Source organism: Ahaetulla prasina, chromosome 2 (genome assembly GCF_028640845.1).
Source record: "Ahaetulla prasina isolate Xishuangbanna chromosome 2, ASM2864084v1, whole genome shotgun sequence".
Classification (NCBI taxonomy): domain Eukaryota; kingdom Metazoa; phylum Chordata; class Lepidosauria; order Squamata; family Colubridae; genus Ahaetulla; species Ahaetulla prasina.
In genome coordinates, this window is record NC_080540.1 from 138,082,926 (window position 1) to 138,096,208 (window position 13,283).

The 13,283-nt window shown below is 42.8% G+C and overlaps 1 protein-coding gene across 11 annotated transcripts in view; it reads right to left on the reverse strand.

Annotated features, from left to right (window-relative positions):
- BAHCC1 (BAH domain and coiled-coil containing 1) overlaps positions 1-13,283 on the reverse strand; it is a 129,837-nt gene that overhangs the window by 44,812 nt on the left and 71,742 nt on the right. For 10 of the 11 annotated variants that reach the window (XM_058166665.1, XM_058166664.1, XM_058166662.1 and 7 more), the window contains 2 exons: positions 4,219-4,398; positions 258-380 (listed from right to left, as the gene is read on the reverse strand). In XM_058166665.1, the coding sequence (XP_058022648.1) occupies positions 258-380; positions 4,219-4,398 (303 nt within the window). The remainder of the gene's footprint in view (positions 1-257; positions 381-4,218; positions 4,399-13,283) is intronic. The other variant, XM_058166659.1, reaches the window with a different exon arrangement.

Consider the following 13,283-nt stretch of genomic DNA (forward strand, 5'->3'; position numbering starts at 1 on the left):
TGCACAGGCACGCTTACAAAGCAGCAGCTGATTTAGTGAAATGTCTGGTGCCCTACCTGCAAGACTCAGTGGAGTTGAAGCTGGCTATCAGATACACTTCAGTTCTAGAAAAGTCAGATTTTGCCTCATTATCTCTACTTTCTTCTCTTTGCAGCTGCCCACTAAAACTGTGTCCTTGGTAAGATAACAATTACACCATGGTTCTCCTGTCCCTTGAGGCAGAGTCAGAAATACCACATAGTCAAACCAATACTTGCCTTTCTGGCTTTCATAGAAACGATGCTGGCCATACAGGACATTGTTGTTTCCATGGTGATCCAAGTGGCTCATGGGAAGGAAAGTGGATGCTAAGCTCCCAGAGAACCTCGGGTAACCTGGAGCTAAAACAAGAGGCATTAAGGAATGACAGGCCCATGTCACAACACAACAGTCACAAAGCCAAGTCACTGGGCCTTAGTCTGATCTGTCTCTATGCATAGGTTGAAAAAGGATTGCTGGGGTAAATTCAAAGTCCTTTGTCAGATTATTACTTTGGCTATATTAATCACTGCTAGGTTTCGAGCAGTCGCCGGCTATGGGATGAACCACAGCTAAAAGTGTTGGTACTGAACCAAGAAAACTCTCTAGTGCTAGTTTAGCAGAAGGATCCCACAAAGCACATCTGGTAAAAGAAGACGCCTGGAACAACAGCTACAAATGGAGGGAACAAAACACACTATTCCTCCGATCATAAGAAACCCTTGATGGTTATTGATCTCTGGCTTCTTTGTAAAAATGAGGAAGCAGCTCTTGAATATCAGCTCCTGGATTCTGTAGAAAATTGTGAGAGAAAATAACATAGGCTAATGGGGCTGGGGGCTGTTAAGCCTAAATATATCAAAATTCTGCACCCAGGTGACTAAAATTCTGCAGACAAAATAATATTGTGCTTAGGCATATATTTGCATCAATTTGCTGTTCTTGAAAATATCACATTCTTAAATAACCTTTTAATGCTTTGGTAAGGATTGAAGTGAGAACAGCCTTATTAGCAAGGGTATGCAAATGAGGGAGAAGAGCACCACAAGCAAAAAACAAGGGGTGATAGAAGGACTGAAGATCCTAATCTAGCTGTTGCAATTGCTGCTCTGAGTTCCTGACATAGCCTGGAAATGTAGCTCTTTGCTTAAAGTATTAAGTGGAAAGAATCTGGATCATATAATCGTATTCTATGCCTGGGCACTCTAGCAGAAACAGTAAATCTACATAACCACTGACACCACTGCCCTTACTAGAGTCCATCTTCTTGGCTTCCTACAATCTAGTTCTGGTTCTAAGTCAAATGTTGTCAGTAAAGTTTTTACTTGGAGAAATACAAGGAAAAGTTTTTAAAAAACCCGCTAAGATGGGTATTATACAGAGCTGTGGTGGCCCAGTGGTCAGAATGTAGTACAGCAGGCGACCTCTGCAGCCTGCCAGCTGCCTGCAGTTCAGCAGTTCAATTCTGTCCAGCTCAAGGTTGATTCAACCTTCCATCCTTCCAAGATCAGTAAAATGAGAACCCAGATCGTTGGGGGCAATATGCTGACTCTGTAAACTGCTTAGAGAGGGCTATAAAGCACTGTGAAGTGGTATATAAGCCTAAGTGATATTGCTAATGCTAAGTGCGATTATTAAATTTGCCCACTGCAGTCTCAAAAAATAGACTTTTGATCAGGGCTGTCCGGGGGAGGGGGAATTCAAAAAAGTCAAAAAGGCAGCGAGCTGCAACTGCACTCTTGGAGTGTTACCCCAGCGTTATGTGTATTGTGTGTAAAGGGACTGAGACTGCTCAGCCCTTCCAGAGACTTCCTGAGCAAGTTCAGGTGGTTGCTTCAGCAAAAGGGGCAAGTCAGCTTCATCCACCAGTTTGCAAAAGGAGGGGACTGACTGATTTGCCTGGTACGGTAAAGACCAGCACAGCAAGGCTCATTTTAAAAAGGAACAAGCAAACAACAACAACAACCAGAACCCCTGCAACCAAAAGGATAGGGAAAGGGTTGCTGTTGTATCAGTTCAAAAAATGAAATTACCTCTTGCTGAACATTTAGATACAAAAGATACCAAATGATAGGACTGGCTTAAAAAAAAGAAAGAAAGAAAGAAAGGTTGATTGAGATTAGTAAAATATTAACAGAAATATTAATAATATTCAATTCCCCAGGAAAACTGTTGTTTGTTTGTTTGTTTCATTCCTTTAGAGAACACTACATTATTGAGAGAGCCTGGAAAATAGTATTACTTTTTAAAGACATTGAACTATATTAAAAAGACGTCACCTCATCTTCCTCATAGTATGAAGCATGTACAAAAAAAAATGAACATATACTAAACATGCCCAGGTGTGCATGCTTGCATAATGCATGTACGTTCACATACATCCTCAACACAAAAAAAGGTGTATTGCACAGATGAGCGATCAGAAAGTGAGCATGATCCTCATCCTCTCAGAGCTATTATACTGTAGCTGAACCCAGAGGAACAGCTCTTCCTCTCCCCCCCTCCATCCCCCCTCATGACTCAGAGCTTCCCAGGCTAAAGGCCAAACAACGGCCATGAGGACAGGAGCATCAAGCCAAGTCCTTCCTTCCTAGAAATTCTTCCCAAACTGTGGAATCCGCTTTTTCAATGGTTCCTTCACAGCAGGATGGAAGGCAACCTTCCCTGCACCTGGCCTGCCGGACTAATCTCCCCAACAAGCAGGCTGCTCCCCACAGCTAGCAGCTTTACTGCTCCACCCACATTAGACCGGCTGCCCGTCAGCATCACGCTGACAGCATTGCCTGCACCCCGCCCCCAACAGACCCGACATGCCGGAAGCTAGCTGGCAGCCGTTCAAGCTAGCAGTCGGGCTGGCTGCCAGGGCACAGTGCCAGCAGCACCTTGCCGCTCACACTTTAACTTTCTGCATCTTGCAAGAAGGGAAAAACGTTGGGGGAAGGGCACGACAAGAGGCCGCCACTGCAGCGGGGAGAGAAAGCACAAGTGCATTAAGAAAACTAAAAATGGTTGTGTGGCCACCAGCTCAGCACAGCGGGAACGGTGAGATGGGGACATGTTGGAGTGGGACTGGGGTGATCACGAAGAGCAGTGGCTTGGGAGTCCAAAGGATGAGAGTGGGGAGGGAGCGAGGCAGCCGGTCTTAGGGTTGAGGGACACGGCTAAAGCATACGGAGAATTAAGTTCCACTGAAAGGCAGCGAGTGATGTGACAGAGTAACTGGATTTGGGGACAGCCTGAAGAACATTGGCTGAGCTGTGGAAAGGGAGGTTCAGGCCCAGAACAACCACAGGAAGGTCCAAGGGGAAAGTGAGGGGTAGCAACAGCGTGGGAATGGGGACAAGGCATCCATCTATCTATTGCATAGACCAGACCTGCTGCACATTCATTCTCCAAGTCCAAACACTTGGCCCAAGGGTCCTCTAAGAAACAGGAGAGAGAAGAGAGAGCTTTTTGAAATACTTTCAGGGTTCCTGAAGCTAAAACAGAAAAGGAAAAGAAATGTGCCTCAACAGAAAAGAGAAACTGCAGGTAATTCCCTGGATTCCCTTGCCAATCAACCCACCCTCCCTCTCTGCAGTGTGCTACCAGCATAAATCAGGAAAAAAAACAGCTCTAACTCTAGGCTGTGTGAAGTTAAATGGAGCTGTTTCCTGCATGACGTGGTCAGGGGATTGGGGATGGAAAAAGGGACTCCAAAAATCAGAGGGTCTCCTTCCCATCTACCATATCAAAATGCCTCAGGGTGTGCATTTGTCAAGTTGCCTTTATTTCTACTTCAATCCACAGCCTCCTCTCGTCCCATTGTATCTTCTTGCTATCTAACAACAGCCAGAACGCCAAGCAACTGAGAATTTCTTACACCTGAATTCTCTTGTCTGCACAATCTTTTTTTCTAAGAAAGCTGTAGAACAATGGGGAGCTATGCTTATAAGGGCAAATTAATGAGATCTCCTCTGCCACTGCAGATCAGGGCTATATGTCTTCCATTATTCTACCTGTACAGAATATTGAAAAATTTCAGTTGATTTGACAATTTTTAGACTGTCCCAGTGACGTGAATGTGTCTGCAGTATCAGGCATCTTAAGATCTTGCACTTCCATACTCTACCCATCTGTCTACTAAAGGACACTTCTAAGAAACATCCTTATTTAGAAATGATGCCACTTCACCCAAGTGTCTCCACCAACTCTCCTTACCTTCATGTGAATGTGAGAACCAAATCTGAGAGGTGCCGGAGTGGGGGCCATGGAAGGCAGGTTCAGAGGGGGATGATGTCGGTCCCGTAGGATGCGGAGGTGCTGCTGAGCCCAAACTGCTGCTTAGGAAGCTGCCCATAAAGGATGAGGCAGGTGAGTTTCCCATCAACCCACTTCCTGCTGGGTGCACAAAGAAGGAAAGACCATGTCAGCGTATAGATGGACAGATGATGCTCAGCAACCTCCCCGTAATTGCACATGCTCAATTCTGATTTTTAAAACCCTACATTATTTTGCAAACCAAATATATGAACATTCATCTCTGAGCAATAATAATAATAATAATAATAGCATCATTGATACTTTTGCTTAGAAGTAGCTGATTTCAATCGATCAAAAATTCTGTTCGTTTCAGGCACTGGGTTTGCAGGAGGGGGAAAATACGCTCAGCAGATGTATAGCCCTCCCACATGCCCTGACACAGAGTCTCTAGAAGCATAAACAGTTTGCCACTCAATCTGGCAGCTCTGATGGGCACATATTATCCAGTTGCTGTTGGCTTTGGGGAAAGAGCTGGCATTAATGTTAGTGCCCACTGAAGACCTCTCAGAGTCTCAAGCTGGCTAAGTCTTCCAAGTATGCTACATCCGTTAAAGCAAAGGATAGAAGTGTCATTTGCTACCAATAGCTGTCTTTACATACATACTTATCAGAAAACAAGCGATTGTACATATGTAAGCCCACTGAGACTAAAATGTGAGTAAGGAGTAAAGAACCCTTTGGAATATCCGCCTGCAACCTTGTCAGCAATCACACTTCAACTCAACACCAGGCATTTCAACACGAATGCATGAGTCCTGGAGGGCGAGCTAATGAGAACAACCCATGCACAAGCAGATTGAGTTCTTCCACTACCGTTCCAGAATGAAGAAAAAAAAATAATAATCATGGGAAAATGAGTTAGAGGGAACCATGTTCTCCACAGGATATATTCAAAAATTACAAGTGCAGCATAAACTTAAATGCAAAAAAACGCAAAAGCTACGCTAACAAATTCAACTTCACGTACATGCCTCGGAAAAAAGGAGGGGTGGGAGAGGGTCCCATCCTTCAATATTTTGAATCACTGAAACTCTTCACTTACAGACAAAGGGTCTTCCTTGCCTGATTCCATAGTTATTGTTTCAATTACTTACGTATCCTAACCCACTTCCACAATAAAAGCTATCTTTTTGACATATTAATGAGACACCTGACAATTAGTTCTGAAAGACAGTGAAGATTGCAACACTATTGCTGTGCAAAGACATTTATTCTTCTGGAAGTAACATAATGTGGGAACACTGAATTCATGTGAGATTGGGGAAGTGAATGCAGTTCGTGGAAGAGTGCAGGTGATGTGATATACACCTGTATTACTTTACCCATGCAAGTAGACTGACTATGAAAGGTTTTTAGTTCAGTTTGTGATTATCAGAACAAACACAAACTAAGAAATATCCATAATTTACAGATGTCATCTGGGTCTCCAGTATCAATTAATACCTGTAATATCTGCCATGTACAATATAACAACTGTTGGAGGGAAAACCTTCCCCAATTCTTCTATGTTTTCATCACTTCTAATGTGCCTAGTAGGTTAAAAACTGTCCAGACACACAAATACCAAAATATGCATTAAGTGTGAATGGGTATGTCTTAATTTTGATATGGTTTCTATGACTTCAGCAACAGCACAAGCAGTGGTTGTTTTTTTTTTGCATGATGGGAGTACCCTCAAATTTCTATTTGTCACAACGTTGTTAAAAATGTGTGACCCTGCTAAAAAGGTGTGTGTGTGTGTGTGTGTGTGTGTGTGTGTGTGTGTGTGTGAAACACTACCCCTTGTGATTATGTGAGGGATCTTATAGAGGCTGCTAAAAAAGCCCTATACCATCTATGGGTAATGGGCCTGGATTTTTAGTCATGATCCCTAGGTATTTGACGTGGGTGAGTGTTTCATAAAGCATCCAACTAAGAAGCAGGAAGTTCTCACTTTAAGCCAGCCCACGCTCCCTAGCTAATCCCACTGGGATGCCTCAGTGATGAGTATGGGGATGTGGTTTACACAGCATGGCCAAGGACACTCCCCGCAGCTGGGATGGAGATGGGAACTTAGGCATTAGCTAGGAAAGTCCCTTTCTGGACACTATGAAGCAGGGGTGAAATCCAGCAGGTTCTGGAGAACCAGTAGCAGAAATTTTGAGCTGTTCGGAGAACCAGCAAAAATACCACCTCCTGGCCGGCCCCAGAGCGGGGTGGGAATGGGGATTTTGCAGTATCTTTCCCCTGCCACACCCACCAAGCCACGCCCACAGAACCGGTAGTAAAACAAATTGGATTTCACCACTGCTATGAAGTGGTCAAGTCAAATCTGGAGGGCTCCACGTATGAAGAGAGAGAGGAAAAAAGAAGAGAGAGAGAGAGAGAGAGGAAAAAAAGGCAGGGGATAGTGAAGAGAAGAAGCTTCTCCCCCAGGTCTGCGGAAATCTGCAGAGCTTTTGCAAACTTCCAGGCCCAAAGACGGATTGAGCCAGCAATGGGAAAAGAAAAGGGGAAACAAAGGAGGGGGGCTTTGCCCTTTGGGAGCTAGGCTGAAGCCAGCATTGCAGTAGATCAGTAATCTGTGATTTTTTAAAAAGTTTTCCATTTCCAATTAATGAATCAGAGATGAAATTGATTAAAACACAATATTAAACTGTTATTCCTGTTTAGCTTGCTTTTTTATAAATAATTTTTTTAATGTATACTTTATACCAGGGGTCTCCAACCTTGGCAACTTTAAGACTTGTGGACTTCAACTCCCAGTATTGCTCAGCCAGCTCTGCTGGGTGAGGAACTCTAGGAGTTGAAGTCCACAAGTCTTAAAGTTGCCAAGGTTGGAGACCCCTGTTTTATATAACAATTATATTTTGGTTGAGTCAAAATAGGTAACCTCAAAAAAAAACAAAAACCTATTAACTGCCACCCTCACCAGCCAAGGTTTGCTGTCTCCAAACGTCCCTCCCTCCCCGGCACAGGTTTGTCCAGGTCAACCCAATGGCTGCAGAGAATATATCATGACTTGTACATCTGCTTCCCTGGCTTAGAGGAAGAATTGCTCTAGGTCTAGGACACAGTTGACCCCTCTATATCCCATCCCATGAAATTCAATCCGCCATACATTCCCAAATCTAGTTTGCCCCCTTGAAACGTAGTATTCTCTCTCTCACATACATACAGAGAGTGCAGTTTCTTCCAGATATGTTGTCTATACATAGGCTCTTATTTCTCAAGTGGTCCAATAGCCACTGAGATAACGGGTGTGGCTTCCTTGCAAACCCCTGCACAGTACTGCGCAAACAAAAGCAACGTAACTGCACCTGCAGTACATGCTGGTTCCAATCCCACCTCAGCTATTAGCTACTGGGTGGTCTAGGGCAAAACAAACCTCAGAACTTCCCCCACCATGCCCTTGCAAAATTGGGCCAAAATAATGAAATAATTAATGAGTAGAGTTTTAATGGTACAGGAAAGGAACCAGTCTTTTAAGTGCCAAACACAACCTCCCAATCTTTGAAAATTTATGAATTTGTTTCTTCCAAGTGGCATTATGTGGAATTTTGTGCTGCATTCCATTTAAGAATATGGCTTAAGCATGGCAACGATTCCTTAAGATTAGTGGGCACATCTTATTCAACTTGTTGGAAGGCAGAAGATGTACATGAGTATGCAAGAGAGAAAAAAGAAGAAGGTTTTAAATTTCCCTTCCTAGCAGACAACACATGTAGTAGTATCTTCCCTCTTCAAGCTAATCTTGGAAAATAGACTCTCTTTCTCTCTCCTTTGTTTTATACACAGATGGTCTTCGATTTACAGCCACAGCTAGGAGTGAATTTCAGTTGTAAGTCATGAAAGTCTTAAGTTGAGGCACCCACATGACTGGACCAGATTTTATGATGGTTTTTATAAAGGTCATTAAATGAATCCTGTGATTGTAAGTCTGAATCCATTCCTATAAATGGGTGGTTGTTGTTGTTGTTGTTGTTTTGAAACTAGTAAAAAAAAACCAAACATCACAAAGCAATGGTCATGCAACTGCAGGATGCTGTAATTAATCGTAAATGTGAGCTGGTAGCCAAGCATCCAGTATAGTCTTATGACTGAAGAAAGGGAGAGTGTAACATTTTGCAATGGTCAGAAATGCTTTACAAGCTATAAATCATCCCTTCCGAGGGCCAATGGTTAGATGACTCTAAGTTGAGGACTACCTCTTTCCCTATTTATTTCGTACATACTATACACATTCTTTACTGAAACACATCCATCCCTCTCCACCAAGTCCTGCTGTGGTGTTTCATCATGGCCGGGATTTATGTGCTGCTGGATAGGATGAGTATTGAATTCTGGGAGTGTATGTGCTCCCAAGAAGGTCACCCAAGGCATGAAGGTCATCCCAGCTGCCCAACTAAAGCAAACAGGCATTTATATTGGGCAGCAAGGAAGCCAAAGGGAAGGAACTCAATGAAAAATTTCAGAAAGCTATTAGGAAAGACAAAAAGCAGTATTACAACAACATCTGAAAAAACACTAAAGAGGGAAACAGACATGGAAAAAAGAAGGAAGATCTTCCAGGATTCCTCTGAACTCAGAAGGAGGTTTCAGCCTCCTATTGGCATGCTAAAAGATGCCAGGACATATAGTAACTAATTCCAAGAAGATGAAACGAAGATGAAAGGAATACATTGAAATTCCATACAGCAGAGATGTCAATATCCATGATACTTAGAAGATGTTCTCTACTTACAAGTAGCTCGAGTACTACGGTAGAAGATAAAGTTAAATCGGCCCTTTAACTAGTCTTTCCTGAGTCAGAAGGCTACAGGAATTAACAGAATACCTATAGAAATATGGTAAGCTACAAGAAGAATCAGTAAAGTTCTAAGCAAACTATGGCAGCAAATTTGACAAACCATGAAATGGCCAACTGTCTGGAAGAGGTCAATCTCCATACCATTACTAAAGAAAGGAAAGGGAGCTGGATAGCAAACTAGGTTACAATGTCCTTAATTTCACACACTAACAAAATAATACTTGGGATCATCCAACAGAGATTAGAGAGTCCTCCATGGAAAGGGAGATGCCAGATGTTTCAGCTGGCTTTGGAAAAAGCTTAGGAACACAAGACATCGCTGCTAATGCACGATCGGCAACTGAGAAAAACCAAAGAATACCAAAAAGAAGTCAACATGTGCCTCGTTGTTTTATAGAAAAGCCTTTGATTGTGTCATCATGAGAAGCTGTGTAATATTTCAGGGAAACTCCGAGCTCCTCGTTGTCCTTGTATGCAAACTATACACAGGTGAGAAATCCATAGAAAGTCACGAAACAACCTGTTCCAGGTTGGCAAAGAGGTGATTCAAGGCTCTATGCTCTCCCCTTATTTATGAAGCTTATGTGTGTGAGACATATTAAGGATCATAGGATGGGATGAAAATGAGCAGTTTTAAAACTGGATACAGAAACATCCATGACCAGTGTTATACTAATGACACGATTCTGGTGGGTGCCCAGAAGGTTGACTAGATCTTCATGGAGAAATGATTAGCATTACCTAGGTTTATTTGAAATAATGCAGACATACATTAACTTTGCAGTAAGTCTGATGTATTCTTATATTTGTAGCTGTATCAAAGAAAGTCAGAAGTCATTCCTTCTCTTTTTTTTCTCTTCTATTTCCTTCTCTGCATTTTTATTGTTTCCTGAGTCTTTTTCTAATTTTCTATGTCTATCTGTTTATCTTTTAACTTTGTATTTTTTTTTTAGAAAAATCAATAAAGTTATATAAAAACTATTGATTTTCAAAAACACAAGGTCAAAATATAAACAGACAAGAAAAAAAGATTTGAAAAATAAAGAAAGATCAAGAGAGGGGGAAGAGGTGCAAAAAGGAAAATAGATTGACTTCCGACTTTCTTTGGTACAGATATGAATTAAAAAAAATCAAACTCTCAAAACCAAAAATATATTTTAGAAAGTCAAGCAGATAAAATGCCGTCCGTAGAAATGTAATAATGAAAGTATGTCATACAGGGGATAGGGATATCTTAGTGTACTGTCAAAACCCTGGCTCTTAAAACGATAGAGAAATATCACTAAGGAAGTTTTTATCTGTGGATATATTATAGCTTTGTGGGTTTTTTTCCAAACAAAAGTTGGTTTCTGCAGTTTCCAGAGATGGAAGAACAGATTTGATTTGATTATAACTTCAGGAAGACACCCTGTAAAACAGGAGTGAACAAAGGACAGCTATTCCAAGTTGAACATCTAGCGTAGGAACATAGCTAAAAAAAAAATGCTATAAATTAAAATCCACAGCACCAGACTTATTCCACCTGAAGGCCAACACCAGAAAACATATACAGAGGGAGACATGCTTTTATATATGATTTAGGGAAAAATGCCAGTTTATGGAACTACAGCCAGATTGCAGGTTCAAGGTCAGCAGAGTCGAAATCTTCTTTCCTTACAGTCTACCTGACATCTAGAGTAATGATGTAACAAACAGCAGATCAAAAGCCTTCCCCCATCCTCTGGATACAGAGAATATTTTTTGCATCCTCCTCTTCAGAAATCAGCTCGGTTTGCAGTCGTAATGTCCAATCAGGTAATTGGCTGTCATGCAATCAGAGCTTGCCCACCCACTCGGCTCCCCAGTCTCGGACCACACAACATTCCACACAGCCCACAGGTTTTTCTCTAACTGGCCGGTGCTGCTTCAGACAGCTGCAGCAGTTACTCTTTCTGTGCTGTTCTCCTCCCCCCCCCCCTCACCTCTTCCAGCTGTGTGGCATACTGATAATACTTGCAGGCCAGGCTGTGTTGCTGAAAATAATCCTTCCCCTTGCATTAGGCCTCACAAATCCTGATGCCATCTTGGGGCAGAACAGTTGCCCTTTCACGCTAATCTGCCAAGGAGACGGGATAAATAGGAAGGAGGGGAACAGTTGCCGTTTCCAGACCAAGTCTATTTGAGAAGCCCAAGTGCAGCCTTTTGGCTTGCATCTCCCTGAGAACAGAGCCCCGTAGCTCGTCTCTCTCACGCTTGCCAGCGTTTCCCAGCCTGTGAGTCACAAAATGCTGGCAGCTCCTGCTCCCCTGACTCTGCAGCTGATCAGCCCCTAGCCAACTTCCCACTCCCTTCTCAAACTGCATCCTTCTTAGGGCTGAGCCTCTCACACTCATAAACTGAAATCCAGATTTGGGTAACTCCATCCCCCTGATACGTTTGAGTATTCATAACAACAATTCAGTTTGAGCGGGAAAGTCTGTTGGCATAAAAAATGCTGACCACTCTTAGGATCCAAGTTGGGCCTTAGTAATGAAGCAGAATAATAGTCCTAGCAATAGCAATAGCACTTAGATTTATATACCACTTTATAGTGTTTTAGAGCCTTTTCTAAGTGGTTACCAGGGTCAGCATGTTGTCCCTAACAATCTGGGATTTGATTTTACTGATCTCAGAAGGATGGAAGGCTGAGTCAATCTTGAGCTGGTCAGGATCAAACTCCTGGCAATGGAATGCAGAGTTAGCATGCAATACTGCATTCTAACCACTGCGCCATTACAACTTAATGTATATAACACCGATCCTGCGCAGGCTGCACTGGCTACCTGTGGTTTTCCGAGGGCACTTCAAGGTGTTGGTTACCACCTTTAAAGCGCTCCATGGCATAGGACCGGGATATCTTTGGGACCGCCTTCTGTTACCACATGCCTCCCACCGACCGGTACGCTCTCATAGAGAGGGCCTCCTCAGGGTGCCGTCAGCCAGGCAATGCAGGCTGGCGACCCGCAGGGGGAGAGCCTTCTCTGTGGGGGCACCTACCCTCTGGAATGAGCTTCCCCCAGGACTTCGACAACTTCCAGACCTCCGGACTTTTCGCCGCGAGCTTAAAACATATCTATTCTTTCGAGCAGGACTGGCTTAATAGGGTTTTAAATATGGATTTTATTGGGGTTTATTTTATATTTTGTATTGTATTTTAAATTTAGGCTATTGGAATAAGTTTTTTATAATATTGTTTTTATTGAATGTATTGTCTTTATTTTATCTGCCTGTTCACCGCCCTGAGTCCTCCGGGAGAAGGGCGGTATACAAATTAAATTATTATTATTATTATTATTATTAACTTAGTCCCAGTCCTATCCATATTATATGTAGTAGTAGAGTAAAAAACAACTCCCTTTAGTAACAGTAATCTGCAGCAGATGAGAGCTATCTTGGTGTAGTGGTTAAGGCAGTGGTTCTCAACCTTTATAGTGCTGCGACCCCTTTAATACAATTCCCCACGATGTGGCGACCCCAACCATAAAATTATTTTTGTTTTGAATTTATTGTGCCTGAAGCCATATTGGCTAGCGATCTGAACTGCTTGTGATTGCCTTGAGGATGGGGGCATTAAAGCGGAGACTCCTCCCCTATTAAGTTTATCGCGCCTGAAGCCAGATTAGGCTAGCGATTGGGAGTGATTGCAGCTGGCTTGAGAGGGAGACATCAGAGCAAAGATTTCTCTCTTTTTTAATTCATCACACCTGAAGCCGAATTTGGCTAGTGATTTGAAGAGCCTGCAGCTGGCTTGTGGAGTCAACCATTGGAGCGCGATTCTTCGACTCACAAGTATACTTCCCATATTTCCGATGGTTTTAGGCGACCTCTGGCAAATCGTCATTCGATCCCCAACGGGGTCGCGACCCACAGGTTGAGAACCACTGGGTTAAGGCATCAATAGAAACCAAGAGACTGGGAGTTCTAGTCATGCCTTAGGTACAAAACCAGCTGGGGGACTTTATACCAGTCACTTTCTCTCAGTCCTAAGGAAGGCGACAATGGCAAACCACTTCTGAAATGTTACAAAGAAAACTATAGAGAACTTGTCTCTCGTGGGTGGTTAGTGGGCCATGCAGAAGAACCCTTTGCATTATTTTTTGTATTTGAAACTCCAAGTTTTCAAAACTCCACTGTCTCAAGAGGGGGAATAGGAAGG